The sequence below is a fragment of the Manacus candei genome, unplaced genomic scaffold, assembly GCF_025592945.1.
Source record: "Manacus candei isolate 608988 ecotype Guabito, Panama unplaced genomic scaffold, ASM2559294v1 h1tg000048l, whole genome shotgun sequence".
NCBI classification, from domain to species: Eukaryota; Metazoa; Chordata; class Aves; order Passeriformes; family Pipridae; genus Manacus; species Manacus candei.
In genome coordinates, this window is record NW_026138096.1 from 3,298,942 (window position 1) to 3,316,760 (window position 17,819).

Sequence of the window (17,819 nt, forward strand, 5' to 3'; positions counted from 1 at the left end):
GAATCTTTGCCATTTTCCTGGCTGTTTTCAGAAAAGCCATTACCAGGGCTGCATGGTCTTCACTTTCATTAGTTTCTAGATGGAAACTATTCCTATTCCTTTTAGAAAGAAAAACTGCAAAGCAGGGGAACAGTTTCAGCTTTACACACAGCCCAAACAGCCCCCTTTCAGCTGGGCTTGCCAAGCTCCCACCAGGCATTCCCAGACTACAACGCCTCAGGCCAAAACATTTCCCAGCAAGCAAACTAGCAGAGCATGAGGCTCAACCTGAGACTTTCCTGCAAACATCTCTAAAGATGCCAAGTGAAAAAGTTCATCAAAGAAAGGCATTAGTTTCACTTTCTTTTGAGATGTGAGACAATATTACCACCTTTAAGAAGAAATTTTGTTTTGTTTTTCTTAATTAAAAATTCCACATTTTTACAATGTACTATCAAGTTGTTAAATATTTTATCTTTCTTCTAATTAGCACATTAGTAAAATGTTTTCCCATGATTTAATCCTACATAAACCCAATATAAACAGATATGCCAGAACCCTGTCTTAAACTGCATATTCCTAGCTAATTACTAGTACTGCTGGGTCAACTTTGTATTGAATTACAAAATGAAAACATGAAAATAAATATTAATATAGATGAAACAGCTGGAAGATTGGTGTAACATCTTACTACTCATGTTACTGTAGCATTCATTCAGTCCCACATATGTGCAGTGCCACCACCATGTGAAATGACAAATGCACAGTTGATCACAACAGTCTCTGCTATTTAATGCTCAATTTTCTTTGCTGTTCTCCCTAAGTAGTTATTTGCTACTCCATCTTTGTGCACTGTTGCTTTGAGTGGTGACCTCTTGCTATTTTTGGCTGCCACACTCAAGGCACAGGCAATAGGCCTGGGAAGGAGAGCTCCCCAATGCCAGCTCTCACTGCACTTGCTTGGTGCTCAGGGAGCGCAAATACTGAGGATCAGATCTGGTACAGAACACACCTACTGCATGGACAATGCAGCAACAGTGTGTCTGTGTTCACACAGACTCAGGGTAGAAGGATGGGTGTCTAAGAAATTGTTTGTGGTCACTATACTGTCCTTCACTATGAAATTAGTTCTGTGTAAGGACACGGACCTGTCACAACACAAGCCTTTAACGCTGAACTAAACAGGCTGAGTCCTTAACATGTTTGCAGCACAGACAGCCTGTCCTTAGAAGGGTAGGTATAACATCATGATAGAAGTTCAGGTGAAGGTTATAGGACGATACGATGGAAAATTAAAATAGTCATACAATAGGTTTGCAGCAAAGACTCCAGTATGTCCTTAAGACTCCTGGTACCTTTACAGCCCATCCTAATCTGCCAAATTATACTAAAACAGTGAAGATTCTGACAGTTTGTGAAATGTCAGATTCAGAATTAAAAATTACCTGACACTGAGAGGAAAAAAAGCAATATAACTAAGACACTAATTCTAATTCATAGCTCTCAAGGGCTGAATATTTCAATTCAGATTCCACAGTCTCATTTGCTTTCCAACACCACAAATTATCAGCAAAACTCTGAACAACCTTGCTTTATTTCAGTGGAGAAGAAAGGAGTTAAATATACTTGCTTAGTGTATTTTTTTTCTTGTTGTTCTAAATTACTCCTGTCTTGAAAACCATCCAGGATATAAGATCCAATTTGAAGTCCTTTCAATTACACACAACAATGAACAAGCAAAGGCAGCAATTTACTGGATTTCAGTTTTGAATGTTGCCATTAGCTTTTCTTGTTACAATGTCAAAGGAACTATGGGCATCAACAAGATAAAACAAATCTACTTTCCAGGCCTGTTTTGAACAAATCAGAGCAGACTCAAAAATCCATTGTGTTCCCCCATCATGGGAATATTCTGGGATTGTTTTTTTCATCTTATCCAGAAACAACTTGAAAAAGTTTCCAACAGTAACACTGAGATCAGTGTGCTGTCACAAACCATTTTACACTTCAGCACACTGCCAATTTCAGTGACAAAGGTTTTATGCAGAAGTTCCCATCTCTCTGCTTTCATCGAGAACTTCTTCAGTAAAAAGTAAAGAGTCTAGAACTCTGACTAGGTAAATCACTACAAGCTTAGCTTTAAATATATTAAAAAATCATGTTTCTGAATGGGAAAATTCTCCATTATAAAATCAAGCATATAATTCAGTGTTTATAGCAACCCCTCATTTAACATATATAATTACCTACTAACAAAATGCTAGTTCCACAAAATCATAGAATCGTTTAGGTTGGAAAAGACTTACATGGAAAATCATAAACCTAGGACTGTCAAGTCCACCACTAAACCACTCCCTAAGTGCCACATCTGCACATCTTTTAAATACCTCAGGGATGGCATGGGCAACTCAACCACTTCCCTGGGCAGCCTTTTCCAATGCTTGACAACTTCCTTTCAGGCATTTGTAGGGAGTGATAAGGTCCCCCCTCAGGCTCCTTTTCTCCAGGCTAAACACCCTCAGATCCCTTAGTCACTCCTCATAAGACTCACTCTCTAGACCCTTCACCAGCTTCGTTGCCTTTCTCTGGACATGCTCCAGCACCTCAATGTCTTTCTTGTTGTGAGGGGCCCAAAACTGAAGACAGGATTCAAGGTGTTGCCCCACCGGTGTCCAGTTCAAAGGGACACCACTTCCCTAGTCCTGCCGGCCACACTATTTTAACCACTAACAAAAAGGTACTGCATGTCAAAATCCTCAACTTTTTCTTTAGTGTCAAAAGGTTCTTCTGACATTTAAAACTGCACACATTGCCTCTCTCAGTGGATGGTACATGAATGATTTGCAACCCATCAGAAAGCAAGATGCGCACAGCAAAGATGACATTGAATAAATACTGGAGAAAAAAAAAACCAAAACAAAAAACCTCAACAAATCTGAATTATCTGCTTTCGTATTTAAATTAATAAACTCATTTGTGAATTAGCCATGGCACAGGGCAAAGAAATTAGAGGTATCTCACTAGATGACTGCTTCAAATTCTTGTGTAATTTCTTGGCAAGTACATGTCATGAAATCATCTCTTGGGAAACTGTGGTGATAAGGAGGTTTATTGCAGACACTGTGTTGCTCTGTTAATGTGCTATACGAGAATGTTGTAACCTTCCAGGGTGCTCATCTCTACCACACCTGAGTGAGGTAGAACTCTATTTATAATATACATATGAAGAAAAGAAAGACCAGAGACTCAGAGAAACCAACTGATTTGTTCAAATTTACACAAAGAGCCTGTGGCAGTCAGCCCTCAGATGAAGCTACTCCAAGCTGTAAGGGACTTCTCTAAGTATTAGAGCACCCTATTTCAATCAGATTAGGCAACCACCACTGGAGATGCTCAATGTACCTGAGATCACTGACAAAAATACTTGATATCCACTGTAAAGAGTATTAGCATCCCAGCAATACTTCTAGCCCCACTATGTCAATAAGACTTTAACAACTTGGTCCAGGACAAAGTGTATTAGTTATTGTAATTGCAGAGGTCTTTGAAAACAGCTTCAAAAGCAGGTATTGCAACAGTGTTAGTAAACGCACAAAGGTTAAATTTGCTTCTGAAAAGGAACAAGGTCTCAATCAGCTTTAAGTAATATGGGTTTTTCACACCCCAGGGAATGCTGGACATCAGAAGGTGCTCCCCTACACCATTACGTTCCAAGAGGAAAAACGGTTCCTCCCAAAAATTAAAAATTATTCAGAGCAGGGTACAAACTAAGGTCTTCTCACAGGGGCTTTATCCTAGATCAGCTGTACAGGGAACCTAGAGCACCTTTCTTCCTAACTTCTGAGCAAACACTCCTCTGTGACTCAAGAGCAAGAGTCCCACTGATGACAGCAGGCCACCAGGGCACAGTTCCAGTCCCCTGCTCACTTTCACACCCATGCCCTGTGAGTCCTGGGACTCCCACAATGCTGAAAAGAGAGATGAAACAGTTACATACCTGCCATTCCTGGGCATCCCATTTCTTTCTGAAGCCACAGATTATCTTTAACAACCTAGAAGAGAGCAATTATAAAAAATAACTTTTCATAAATGCCCATTATTAAACTTTTATGCTGAATTTATGCTTCACAGTTACACAGAACCCCATCTCACAAAGCCTCGTGTTTCATGAAATTAACTACCAAAAGAGACACAACTCTGCTGGAGAGGTCTCCCACAGCTTGTAAAGCAGTACAAGGCTCTGCTGCCCAGTGTGGTTATGCCCACTTGGGGCTCAAATTGTACTTACACGTCACATTATCAGGCTGAGCCTCTGCACTACCGTGGAGCCCAAGGGTTTGCTATTAGCGTGCTCTTATTAAATAATCTTTCTTTGCCATTTTCAAAGGCATATTTGAGGAAATGTGATCACTAGGAGTCAGCAGGAATGTGTCCATATTAGATGATCAAGTCGACTGACATTACACTCATTTTTCCTCTGGAGCACTAGACGGAGCCTTTCAAAGGGACCACACGCTAAAAACCGCAGCTCACGAGGCAATCTGTGCCAGCCTCCTGCCTGCGCCTGGACAGCAGAGATGGCCACAGAAATCACAGCTCTAAAACGTCAGTAAAAGAAACTGGGGCTTATAAGGATTCTTACTGCCCAGTGTTTTGATCAAGATGTAGTAGTCATACAAGCAAGTTTTCATTTAACAAAAATGCTTCCTTGCAGGAGGTAAGACAGAGTTTGGAATGCCGGCTGATTAGCAAAGACCCAACTCTGCCGAGTGACGTGACCTGCACTTGCTGGTTCTGTTTGCTACCAAGCACTGCGTGAGAGTAATGTTACCTACTGACTTGTGTCAACACCACTGTTACAGTACAGCAAGTTAGGGGCAATTGTCTTTTTTGGTTGCTCAGGGTAGCCATCACTTTGCTTATTGCTAGAGCTGTAACTTTAGTTAACCTGGTACGAAAACATTTCTCACTTCACAAAGGGTACTTGCTCTCAACATAACAGAAAATGCAAGGTATCTCACAAATTTGGATGTACCAGGATCCCTGGGTTTTAAGTGGACACTGCTCTGGAAAACATGTCCTGGATCAGAGGCAACTCTTGCAGAGGAGAAAGAGACACGGAAACAAACCCAGGGAGGTACGTGCAGGACGCTCAGAGCAGTCCCGGGACTCAGCTCTGGGAGACTCCAGGCACTTTTCACTAGAGGTTATTTCCAAATACCTTATACTGTTCTCTGTGCACTCCAGAATTCTTGTACACAAGTGGAGTTATGGTAAAGTTCTCTAATGCCATTATTGATTTCTTGTCATTGGTTAAACAGTCTGTATGCCCATGAATTTTAGCAGCCAAGCATCTCAAGAGCATAGAAAGAGCAGGAAACTCCAGTGGCAAGCTTAAGCAAAAAATTGTGTGGTGGATAGATACATATCTATACATATGCATTTCCATATATGCGTACAGATATGCAGAACAGAAATCACATTAAAAGGGGATCAACCTTTGCCAGATATTTCTAGAGCAGTCTACAGCTCTATCTGCATTAAGAAAATGTCTATCAGTATACTGAAGTGATGTAATGACATCAGTTTAAAACACTGATGAAAATATAAAACACCAACACAATGGTCTTTTACATTAAATGAAATCTTGTTTCTAAATATAAACACCAAATATTATTCTTATGCATTATGTCAGTATATGAATGTGAGTGGTAAGTATCAACAGTTACATTGTAAATGAGCCTGTAACAAAAGCAGACAGTTGTCTAAGCATGCATAAAGACACGCAGAAAATGTGGTTTTCTAGCTGACAAGCTTTATTTCCTACTTCCTAGGAAATCAGTGCACAAATGGCTCCCAAGTTCCATGGGCTCCAGGCATTCATTCCTGTTTGGTTTTACAATGGCTGAAGCACAAAAATCTATGGTGTTTGTATGCCCATGTGGATCAACTACAAATCACATAAGAGTACTCCTTGTTTTCCCTTCTGTCATATCTGACATTCAGTTCTCAGTAGTCTGCACTGGAAAATATAGCCTGGATATTCAGCAGAAGTCTTCCACTCTGTTGCAGAGTGTATCCATAAAACCAGAGGGCACCACGAGGGGCTCTGCATCGGCAAACAGTGCTAATTCCATGGGCCAGATCATGCTTCAAAAGTAATTAATTTAATGCAGTAATACTGTGAGCAGACATATTCTCAAGTTCTACATTAATTTATTCTTCCGGTAGAATAAGTTTGCATATTGTTTGTTTTCATTTTCCTGCAATACTACCTCCTGTTGATTAGTCTTTCTGTAATCTCACCACAGACTATCATTTGTGACTCTCTCTACCCCCCCCACTGTGCACAGGCTCAGGTATTCTCCACATGGGCAAAAGAAAACTATGTTGACATGTTTTGAGATGGCTTGACAAACACAAACCAGGTAAGGAGAAAGAATGACACATAGAAGCCGCATCCTAAAAGCCAGTGGCGCTCCTCATAGGGAGATGATACTAGTGGGCAGGGCTGCTGTGACTAGATAAACACCAAGGGCCTCTGCTCAGAATTACAGTAAAGCACAGGCACAGAATGACAGAACTCTCAGGGTTGGAATGGACCTCTGGAGATCACACAGTCCAACCTCCCTGCCAAGGCAGAGTCACCTAGAGCAGGTTACACCAGGTGGGTTTGGAATGTCTCCAGAGAGGGAGACTCCGAGACCTCCCTGGGCAGTCTGTTCCAGTGCTCTGCCATCCTCAATGTAAAGAAGTTCTTCCTCATGTTGAGGTGAAACTTCTTGTGTTTTAGTTTGTGGCCATTGCTCCTCGCCCTATCGCCGGGCACCGACAAAAAGAGTCTGGCACCATCCTCTCGGCACCCGCCTTTGAGGTATTGACATGCAATGAGACTCCCTTTCAGTCTTTTCTCTGCAGGCCCAGCTCCCGCAGTCTCTCTTAGTAAGAGAGATGCTCCAGCCCCCTACTCATGTTTGTGGCCCTCCGCTGGACCTTCTATAGCAGCTCCTTGTCTTTCTCGTAGTGAGGAGTCCAGACCCTGTCGGCTGCCCCACCAGGCCGACTCCAGGCAGCTTTTCGGGCCGCTGTCCTCAGCTCAAGTGTTTGGGAAGCGGCCTCTGCTCCGCCGGACACGTTCCCCGAGCACACCCTCGGCGTGCCCTCACACGGGGCCTCCCCTTCCCGGGGCCCGCGTTCCCTCCCCGCCAAGGGGCCGCTCCGCCGCCCGCGGGCACAGCGCGGGCACAGCGCTTACCGCCGTCCGACCGCGGGGCTCCGGGCGCGGGCCCCGCCCGGCAGCCGCTGCCAGGGGCTGAGCGGGCACTGCGGGGCCGCCAGGGAGCATCGCCAGCAGCAGCCCGGCCAGCGGCCACCGCATGGCAGCGGGCGGACCGTCGCCGCGGACACTTCCCAGGCGCTGCCCCCGAGCCAGGCCGGGCCTCAGCCGCCGCATCCACCCGCCATCGGTCTCCTCCCACCGCGGCGAAGGCGGGGGGCGGGCGGTGCAGGGCCCCGAGCGGCGGGACCTCCCCTCGCCCCGCTGCGGGCCGGGCCGGGCGCGGTGCTATGGCGGCGGCCGGGGGCTGCCTGCGGGCCGTGGGGCTGCAGTTCTGGGCGGGCTCGCTGCCGGCGCTGCCCGCCCTGCTGGCCCCCGCCGTGCTGCTGGGGCTGCTGCTGGGCGCCGCCGCCGCCGCCCTGCTCTGCCGCTGCGCGCTCGGGCCGCGCCGGCGGGCACAGGTACCCGGGGCCCGCGGGAGGGGGCGCGGGCCGGAGTCGGGGCGAACGCCCTGGGAGGATCAGGAGTGGTCTGTGAAGGTTTGAAGGGCGGCAGGCGCCGCCGGCCGGCTCTGCCCGCTGCATGGGACGGGCGGGGCTGCCCGAGCTGCGCCCGGTGCTCCGGGGAGCGCCTCGGTAGATGGGGAGCTCCGTAATTCTTGCCACACCTGCACTGGAGAGAGTTTTAGTATGCGTTGTAAAACAAACGGGCTGCCTTAAAAAGGAGGCCAGTGTAAGTGTTGACGCGTTCTGAGTGTTGCCCCGCTGGCCTGTATTCCGTCACAGGTGACCCACAAGTTGCCTCTCGCAGCCATCGCTTCATGCACCAGGCTGTGTTGCTTTTGGGGGTAATGGAAGATGTACCCGGCTTGCAGAAGCTTTGTGAGATAATTGAAAACAAACACTAATTCCCACCCTAAACCAGTAATCTTATTTCGAAAGCGTTTTACTACCTTTTCCAAGGTTCCTTTTACACACAGCACGGAGTATTAGTACTAACCCACAGCAATAACTTTGCACTGAGGGTACACCTTGGATACCTAAAAAATAAGGGAGCCCTAACATAGCTGATGGTTTGTTTAAAGCCAGATCAGCAGAGTTTTCTGAAGCATGTGCTTTTGTTAATAACATACTTGCTTTTCTAAAGCTTTAAGTAATGTGGTGGATGGTTCATGTTGCTTTATTACATAAAATGTTTGTTTGGACCCGAAGATTGCAGTGGCAGCCTACACCCACAGAACCACTACTGGGCAGGTATATTTTCTGAGAGTTGTTATTGATTTTTGCTTCTTTCTCCCATCAGATTTAGTCCCAGCTCATGGTGGATTGACTGGATGTAGCAATGGTTGGCGCTGACATAGCTGGGAAATTCTGAGCCCTGCAGAGGGTTCAGCAGTGGATGGTCTGGACTGGCTTGGTTTTTCACCACACCTTTTTTGAGCTATAGCCGCTCTGTGTGTGTATTTGCTAGTGTTGATCATCATTAAACATGACATAGGAGACAAATTCTCTTGCTCCCAACTGCTTTTAAGTTGGAGGTTTGAAACTCTGTTTGAAGCCATACTTTAGCCTACTAATGGAGGCACTTCAAATGCTGGATCAATGCATCCTGTGTGAGTGCAAGCCTCTCTGATTCAATTGCTCATTTTCCCTGCCTTAATAGATGTATCTTTATTGTACTGCCACTACCAACTCAAATGCAGCCCTGTACGATTTTATCCTTTATGTCATATATGTCAATAGGGAATAGAAGCTGTCAGTTTTCTCTGGCCTGGATCTTCAGATGCATTTAGATGTTTAAATGCCATTAAAATCGATGCTTCTGCTGTAAGAGTGTTATTTATTTTGAAAGAAAAATAAACTGCCTGCTGGTGCATACAGAGCACATTTCAGGGTGGGCAGGTTGTATCCAGCGGGTGTGATTGCCCAGATTGAACAGGGTTACCTTAGGACGTTCCTTCTTCACACTGTCTGCCCCACCGATGCTGTATAGCAGGTACTGAAATGCCCATATTGCAACCTTCTTTATCCAAAGTGGAAGCAGGGATAGCTTGCCTGACTATGCCATGTTCCATCCCAAGCAGCTGAATTATCCTTAGAGTGGGAGCAGGGCAAGTACCTGGAGTCCAGAGCAGCTTTAAGCACCACAATAAGCCACCAACATTTGTCACTCAGCCCCAGTTAATCACTATTTTATAGATCTCAGCCTTAATCTGTGGGACTTGGATGCATGCAGTTAAGTGCCTTATTGGTTTGTTGATCTGCACACAGGATGCACTGGGATACTTTTAAGAAGAAACCTTACCATGGTAACAAATAACTTAAAAGGTTGCTGAGGGAGACTGTAGCTGTTCTTTTGTCATAAGGAGATTTTTAGGAACCAGCATCTGCAGTTCACCACATCTTAGAGGCTAACCCAAGAATATAATTCTGAATTATTGCACAGTCTAAGTTCCAGAGAGGTGATAGAGGCAAGTCATAAGGAATTAAATGTATTCAAAGGCTGGGCTTTTCTCCATGTTCTGACAAAATGACCTACTTTACATACCAAGTGGCCAAATAATTCAAGGAGAATCTTTCTGTGAGACAGTGACATGCATAGTAGCTGCAGCTGTATCATTAGACTACATCAAAAAGCAGTCAGTGGATTGAAAACCTGGAAAATAATTTAAAAAGTAATCAAGGTAGCATGGCTGCCATCTTTTCCTTCACTAAAAATAGTCCTTCCAATGCTGTGTTTGGAGGCATTGACCAACATTAGTATTATTTTTTGATTTATATAGTGCATAGGGAGGATCATGTGTAGCAGGAGGTTTAACTCCCAGACAGTCTGTATCCCTACCAGTGGCTTTCTGTGTTTGTTTGGGAAGTGAGGGCAGTGATACAGGCTGCGTTTTTGGGAAGGAAGATGATGAATGTTTTCTGATGATTATTTCTTCCTGACAGGAACTTTCTCACACGTAAAACTTCATTTAGGAAGTTTTTCTCATAGCAGGGGAGCAAAAATACTTGTCTTCATTGCTGACAGTTATAGACAATCTTAGTTAACTTGCTTTAATTTAGATGTTTGAGCTCAGACCATGAGGTTGACTCCACAGTCTGTAGTAAGACATTTTGAGAGCAGATGGATTGAGTTGACATGTTTACAGCCTCTGAAAACTTTTCATATTAAAGTTCTACTTCTGGAATGAAAAATTACGAAGTTCATTAATTTTAATTATTCCTTCCTGAATATGTAAAATTTTCATTTTTATATTGTATTTTTCAAAAATTTTCAACTAATACTGAAATAATTTTCACAGTGGAGATATTAATGTATTCAGGCTGCTGTCAAAGATGTTTCCTGTGGATCTGCATGGTCTCAGTGTTACATTTTATGTATTTTCTCTTGGAATTTCAGAAAGATGATTCCCAGAGACTTCTGGAAAGCTTCAACTCTGATGAAAAAGAACACACATTTGCAAAACATAGAGCAGAACCCTATACATCAAAAGAAGAAATGGTGCTGGAGGTAAAGCTTTGCTCTTGGTGGTGGATGTCCATTTTGCTGCATGTGGCAATGAGCACATTCAGGGCCTGATCCAAACTCCTTTAATTTTAGTGGGTTTGGAGTTGAGACTTTAAAAAGTGTTCAGAAAAAAGCATAAGATGGAGATCAGGAGTTGATTGCTACTTATGAATGCAACCATTTAAAGCACTCATTCACCTTTATAGATTCCATTTCACCTGGGGGACTCTTTGGATATTTTAATCAAGATCCTGAGTTCTTTTTGCATAGAGGCTTCTTTGGTTTTGTCTGTATGTCATCCTTAGTTTCAAAAAGCTGATGGAATAAATTACCACTATTGACATAAGAAAAAGTTCTTAAGTACTGGAATCAGTGCCAATACTTAATAGTGGATTCTTTCCTGGATGAAGAGCTCTATTAGAGAAACTTTTGCAGTAACAAAGCAATCCAAGTACTGAAAGACCACTGTGGTGAGCTGGGATTCATGGACAATTGGAGAAACAATTTGTGAAGAAAAGTAGTAGAAGGTATAAACTTTACCCACCCTCGATGAAAAAATCAAATAACTTTTTTTTTTTAATAAACTCAAAATAACTGGAGAACCAGTCCTACTATGTATTTGTTAGATCACTACCTTTGACCCAGAGGTGATTCGACTCTCTTGGCAAAGTTAAAAGTTGTAGTTTTTTTTAAAAATGTGCAGTTCAGCTAACTCAGTCTATTATACATACATTAAATACATGCAGAAAATGTCAGTTAAAGCCAGCGAGTCTGCTGCTTAGCTTGTAACAGAAACTGATTTCAGAACAAAGAGGAGATAGATGTTATTGTTAACATTTTACTGTTGGTTTAAATCCTGACAGGTAATTAATCTTCATTGCAGTTTTGTGATCAGGAATGATAACGAACCATGGTTGGTCATTTTGCTTGAGTTAAAGTACTGCATAAAAAGTGAGCAAATTCTCTTTTGGAGTGTAAATCCTGTGGGAGAACTTACGCAATTATACGTCTTTATGCATATTATCAGTGCTTTTGAAATGGGATCACAATCTTTTAAAGATGATCATTCACAACTATATCCATTTCCCAAACATGTTAACTCATTTATAACACATTAAGAAATAACCTTGTTATTTGCGGGACTTTCTCCCACCTATTTGTCTTAACTACTGAAGTTACATATTTTTTTTGTCTATTCATTTGTTCTAATTTTCAGAGGCTTTTGCTGTTACTAGCATCAAATTGACACTTCATTAAGAAGCATAGATGGAAAATGCTTTTAATTAAGTTAGAGTACTTCAGAAAAACAGATATTTTCATTCAGAGACCTTCCACATTGCAATAATATTATAATTACTGTGTGTTATTTATGCCTGCTGAGAAGCAGGATGTATTAGTTCTAGCACTCTACAATATGGCTTTTCCAGCTTTGGTCTGGCTGCTCTGCCTTCAACCACCACAGAGCAATAGCTCTGTCAGCTCCTGTCCCTGAGTATGTTCTGCAACACTGAGACTGCTCAGTGTGAACAAGTCTTTTACATGCTGCCCTCATGCTTTTGAATGTATCAGTAAATCCAAAAATTTCTGGAAATAAGTGAAATGGAGATGAAAAGGTGCAATGATAAAAATTTAATGAATTATATAGTTTCTATTTTTATACTCTATTAGTGCTTTGATGTTTCCTAGAAAAAGCCATATAGAGAAAATTATGTTCTGACAAATCAGATTCTTTCATTTCATTTGAAAAAAAAAAATAGAATAGGAAATCTCCTAGTGCTTGGATTCACTTATCTGTTTCTTATAGACAGACTTTTATTAAGCCATACATAACCTCTCAATACAAAGCTGATGATCCCATTGTTCCAGTAGCTAGAAAAAGGGAGTCGCAGAAAGTCAGACTGTGTGGTAGCAGATTGTATAAAAAGACTATTATCTACAAAAAAATTTTTGAAAAAACATTGGTATTTTCTCTAGATTTTAGCTAAGGGTTGTACTATAAATGTTCTTCCTGGAAAAAGATGATGACTAGGTTTGCTTAATCTATTGTTTCTTCATTTAAATTGAAAGACAGAATTTACAGCCATGATATCTGTGCAGCTTATCCTATTATTGAGCTAATTTCAGTCTCATGTAAAATCTTTAGGTTTTGCTAAGGGGGGGGTACACAGACATGACACAAAATGAAAATATCATGTGAATAGCAGCTATTGCTATTCTTGTTTTCAGGATTAAAAGCATTTTTGTAGCAGTGGTAATGACAAGTGTTCCCTTATCGAGTTTTCATACTCTGAATGAGTCTTAAGAGAAGACTTCTCCTGCCAAAGAAAAACAATCAATAAGTAGTTATCAATAAGAACTTCTACGTTTTGTAACAAAAAGGGGCATGCAATACTTACAGACACCAGATCTACTGCTGTTCCCAAATGGTTTTCTGTTCTTTTCCATACAGGACAGTGAGTCTCCTCTGGACAGTAACATCACGGCATTTGCATTAAAGGCAAAAGTGATCTATCCCATCAATCAGAAATTTAGGGTAAGGTTTTAGATTCTACTTGTAAAACTTAATGACAATCATTCTGTATCACAGTAAATTGCAGAGTCAAGTAAAGAAGAACATTTATTGCCAATTTCCTTAATAGGGATCTTTCTTTGTTTATAGTCCATTGACTCAGGATTTATTCTGTAAGGCATCAACTGCTTTCAGCTCCCCCTGAAACCTGCAGTGCTTTACATGGTGTCCAGTCAATTTTCACTGTAGCTAAGAGACTTTTCTGCCCATTAACATTAATGGAAGTTGGATCTGTCCAAGGAGCCTTTAAAAAACCCCCATAAGGATCTGAAAGGAAGAAAGCATACAACAGAAGATTGCTTTTCTGGGCAATGCAAAAACCTGTCAGTATGATGAATCTTAATTTATATGGAAACACTTTTGCTGTGTATACTGTTTAATTTTTCTCTTGAAAGCAAACACTGCAAATTGATGAGATGTTTATCTCCTTATTGTGTTGTATTAATTGACCTTGTGAATTTTCTTTGACTTTTAGCCTTTGGCAGATGGCTCATCCAATCCATCTTTGCATGAGAATCCAAAGCAGGCAGTTCTGCCTAATCAGGTTGTGGAGACATCTACATCAGGCAGCCTGGGATCCCTGAGCCAGGGAGACAAAGAGGACTGTAGTTCCTCCACAACAATACATTCCACAACAAGTGATGACAGATTTCAGGCTCGAGCCTTCCTTAAGGTGACCAGCTTCCCTGAAGTGCTGACATGTGAGAGGTAAACAGTAAATTTGCCCTTGTGTTTGGTCATTTCCTAGCATACTCTAGTGGTTTTCAGGACAGTCACTGAAAGTTTGGTGTAAACCTGAGGCTCGGCTTGAATGCATACAGTCACCACATCAAGACAGGGTTGTCGGCTTATAACCCTATAAAAGTGGTTGGGGAGATTAAGGTAATACATTGTGCTGTATGTTGAAATTCAGCTTGTTCTTTATGAAATTTTGGGAATCAGAACTTTGGCAAAAGCTGTCTTGTAAAAGGTATATCCCTGTTAGGATAAGGAGGTACTTTGTTACGGTTCCTATGCTGGATTCACACATGTGGTGGTGTGCTGAGCTGGGCATGGAGTCCTCTGTGCTGTACAGTGTCCAGTCACACAGCAGATGCCTTGAGAACACCAAGTGGTCTGTTCTCTCCCTTTTAATGGGAATCACTCATGTCTTACTGTGGGAGATCAGCTCCTTTCTCAGATGTGCCACTGTTGAGCAGGTGGAGCTAATTGAAATGGACTGTCAGCTCTGATTTTCTTTCAGCTGCACCCCTGGATGAACACATGTGTGTCTGTATCCTTCTTAGCAAGGATAAGGATATTTATGTCACAGGGACTGGGGAAGGTACTGGTGAGGAAGAACATTTTCAAAATGTTCACTCTTATTATAGCTGTTTTAATGTAAAGCCACATACTCCCTTTGTTGTAGCCACTCGTGCCTATGTTTACCTTGCCTTTTTCTAAAGGAAACTGCAACTCCAGCTTCGTTAAAAGTGCTACTTTGTTTTGCTTACTTTTGCATACAGAAATTTTATCTGAAAGAGAAGACAATGTAGAAATAAAGTGACTTAACTGCTTTTTTGGGATAGTGGTTTCAGGAGGATTTAGTGGTTAAATGAAACTATTGTATGGTGTTGCCCCTCTGTGTAACCAGCATTTGGATTAACACTTTTTTAATCTTTGTTTTAGTTTTGACGTTAAGCTCTGCCTTTGCAGTCTAATTCTAAAAGATCTCATGCATCTTGATACTGAACTCAGAAAAGAAAAACATGTGGTAGGTACTTATAACTCATTTATAGCTCTTTGTTTTGAATATCTTAGTTGAATATCAGTTTAGGAAATAGCATAAACAACTGGCTAGCTGGGATGTAGTGTAGCAGAGTTGCATTTCTACATTATTGTCTTTATTTTTTCTCCTGTTCTGCATATATATGAGCTTCATAAAGGAGTAAAGTATAATGAAATATATTGGTCTGTGAAATAGCAATAGAGAAAATATAAAAAATTGGTTTAAAACTTTACTCCAGAGAATAACATACAGCATTTGAGGTTCATAAAGAGAGGCAGTAAATTATTTAAAGATCAGTTTATCATAAGGACAATGCTTGTGTGTTGCAACTCCAGAGACTTCAAGCTTTTTGAATAAAATTTAAAATTCAGTTCAACTGAATCAGTGCCATTGTGATAAGTACAATAGTTGTGATTTTGTAGGACTGAGGCATTAAGGTACTATTTAAACCATAGACCTACACAAGTCACATTATCCAAAGCTGACAAGAAAAAAGGAGAAAAAAAAAGAAAGATATACAATTGAAGCCATAGGATACTCAGGACAATTGTTTTTGGTGACTAGATATGATGAGTTATAGAATCATTACTCCTACTGAGTTTTAGCTCAGTTAATATAAGTCTGGATGTAAAGTCTGTAGCTTTCTCCTCCCTTTTTTTCTTGACTTCTGTTTGAATATATTGGTCATTTCTGATATATTTTACTAAAGACACTGAGAATATTTGAAAGGGTGGGATTTTCTGAACAAATTTCTACACAATCCAAAGGAGTAAGCATAAAAGTAAACCTGGAAAGCAGTTTCTCCTCTGATGCATTATTCCCATCTCAGTAGATGAGAAAGAGAACTTGCAATCAGATTCCAGAAGGAAGTTTAGCTTGACTAGTGAAGGTTGAACTTGACTTCAAAGTTAATTATTTATTTATGTTTTTATCTGTTTAAAATGGGCAAGTTCTGCATCATCTGTTTTCAAATATATGAGTAGCAGGCAGGTGGCTGTTAAATTTTACATATTTTGGTTTTCACATTGGAAAATGCTGCAGGAGTTAGTAGTAATGGAGTGAATTGTCTTTACACTGAAACTCTGATTAAGACAAGAGGGGAAAAGGTTAAACAAAAATGTTCCCAGTGTTAAAAAAATTCAAAACCATCTTTTTGAATAAACTACTATTACAGTCTTAAAAAAAAAAGGCGCACATCTGGAAAATAAATACGTTTCTTGTAAAAGAAGCCAACTAGAACTTGAGATGTTTACTTTTGGGTTGTATAGAAAAATGATGGATGTTTCGTGTGGCTGACTACAGTTAAAATCATTGTAACAAATCTTTATTATCTTTAGACTAGTTAGTATCTTTCAGTTTAGTTTTTCATTAAATTTTAGAAAAATAGACTTTGCATTTTTAAGTGATCTGCATTTTCTTCAGTCAAGAACAGTTTCAAATGTGTCAGTTTGGTTACAAGGATGTAGGAGATTATGTCCTTGTCTTTGTTAGAATGTAACACCATCTTCCAGTATCTTACTGAAGCCAAAACCAAAGAATTTTTCACGATGGAAATATTGGAGAGTTGCTGGTGATGTATCTGTTATTTCACTTATGATTCACTATAATCTCCCCGATCGATTTAAATCAATTTTATCCCAAAGATGTCCTTACAGTGTTGAACAGGCACTTAACCTGGGTTTTGTTTCCTTCCTTTTAAATAGATGTTTATTCAGGTTCTCAAAATATACCTCACAGACTTTTATCGTGAGAAGAAGATTACTGATGATTTGTTCAAGAAGATCCTTTTAATTCAGGAAAATGTAAGTGGGTTTGTTTGATAATATTTAAGACCACAGAAAATAAGAGTTAATCTTATTACCACAGCAGGCTATCTCACCTGCTTCTTTTGAACAGCAATGTCATTTGTAATCTATTTCTGAAGAAATGCAGAGCAACTCCCTTATTAGTTGGTTTTCTCCATTACCTTATATGCATTTCCTCTTTGTTGTTGTATGAAGTGTTCAGGACAGTGATGTGTGTAATCTGTTAAGGATAAAAGTATTTTGTAGTTTAATCTATTTAGGCAAACAGAACATTGAGAACCTTATTCACTCAGATTTAATAATTTCTAATTATCAGGACTTTGTTTGTTCCCATGTATCATTACTGATAACAAAGTAGCAGTAAATAAAGTACCAGAATGAAGCTTAAAGCTTTCATCAAGGGAAAAGATATCCTTTTTTCTTTCATATACTTGTATCAAAGTCCATATGCTACTTGTGAACTAGAAGACATACACTTCCAGTCAATTTGCATTTCAGGGAGTCATGGTACTATTTCTAAGGTTATTAGAAGGAAAAAAAGTGTTACAAAACTACACAAAATAGGAGAGCTACTGGTTCCACTTTTCATTTTACAGTTTAGAGTCATAGAAAAATCTGAATTGAGAAGCACATCTGGAGATTGTCTGGTCCAACCTTCTGTAGGAAGCTTGGCCTTAAGTAAGGTTATCCAGTGCCCTGCCAATCCAAGTCTTGAATGTTTGTGCTGAGAGCAACCTAATTACAGTACTGATTTTTTTTTTCTTACATACAGATGTAATTTTACATTTAGGCTTGAGTCTGTCAGCTCATCAGCTCTAGTTGTTGACTGACTTTGTTTGTACAGTCTCACAATCTGTGAAGTACTGTAAGGAATCTCTGTAGTTGTACCTCATAATTTATATCAGAATGCATTTT

The 17,819-nt window shown here is 40.8% G+C and overlaps 2 protein-coding genes across 10 annotated transcripts in view; one reads left to right on the top strand and one right to left on the bottom strand.

Moving 5' to 3' along the window:
* Positions 1-7,563, bottom strand: part of EVC2 (EvC ciliary complex subunit 2) — a 72,784-nt gene extending 65,221 nt beyond the window's left edge. For all 5 annotated transcript variants that reach the window (XM_051798523.1, XM_051798522.1, XM_051798520.1 and 2 more), the window contains exons 1-2: positions 7,235-7,563; positions 3,977-4,031 (exon numbers count right to left, since the gene is read on the bottom strand). In XM_051798523.1, the coding sequence (XP_051654483.1) occupies positions 3,977-4,031; positions 7,235-7,432 (253 nt within the window). In that variant the 5' untranslated portion in view covers positions 7,433-7,563. The remainder of the gene's footprint in view (positions 1-3,976; positions 4,032-7,234) is intronic.
* EVC (EvC ciliary complex subunit 1) overlaps positions 7,416-17,819 on the top strand; it is a 48,462-nt gene continuing 38,058 nt past the window's right edge. For all 5 annotated transcript variants that reach the window (XM_051798529.1, XM_051798527.1, XM_051798530.1 and 2 more), the window contains exons 1-6: positions 7,416-7,716; positions 10,655-10,765; positions 13,212-13,295; positions 13,807-14,039; positions 15,000-15,084; positions 16,803-16,901. In XM_051798529.1, the coding sequence (XP_051654489.1) occupies positions 7,546-7,716; positions 10,655-10,765; positions 13,212-13,295; positions 13,807-14,039; positions 15,000-15,084; positions 16,803-16,901 (783 nt within the window). In that variant the 5' untranslated portion in view covers positions 7,416-7,545. The remainder of the gene's footprint in view (positions 7,717-10,654; positions 10,766-13,211; positions 13,296-13,806; positions 14,040-14,999; positions 15,085-16,802; positions 16,902-17,819) is intronic.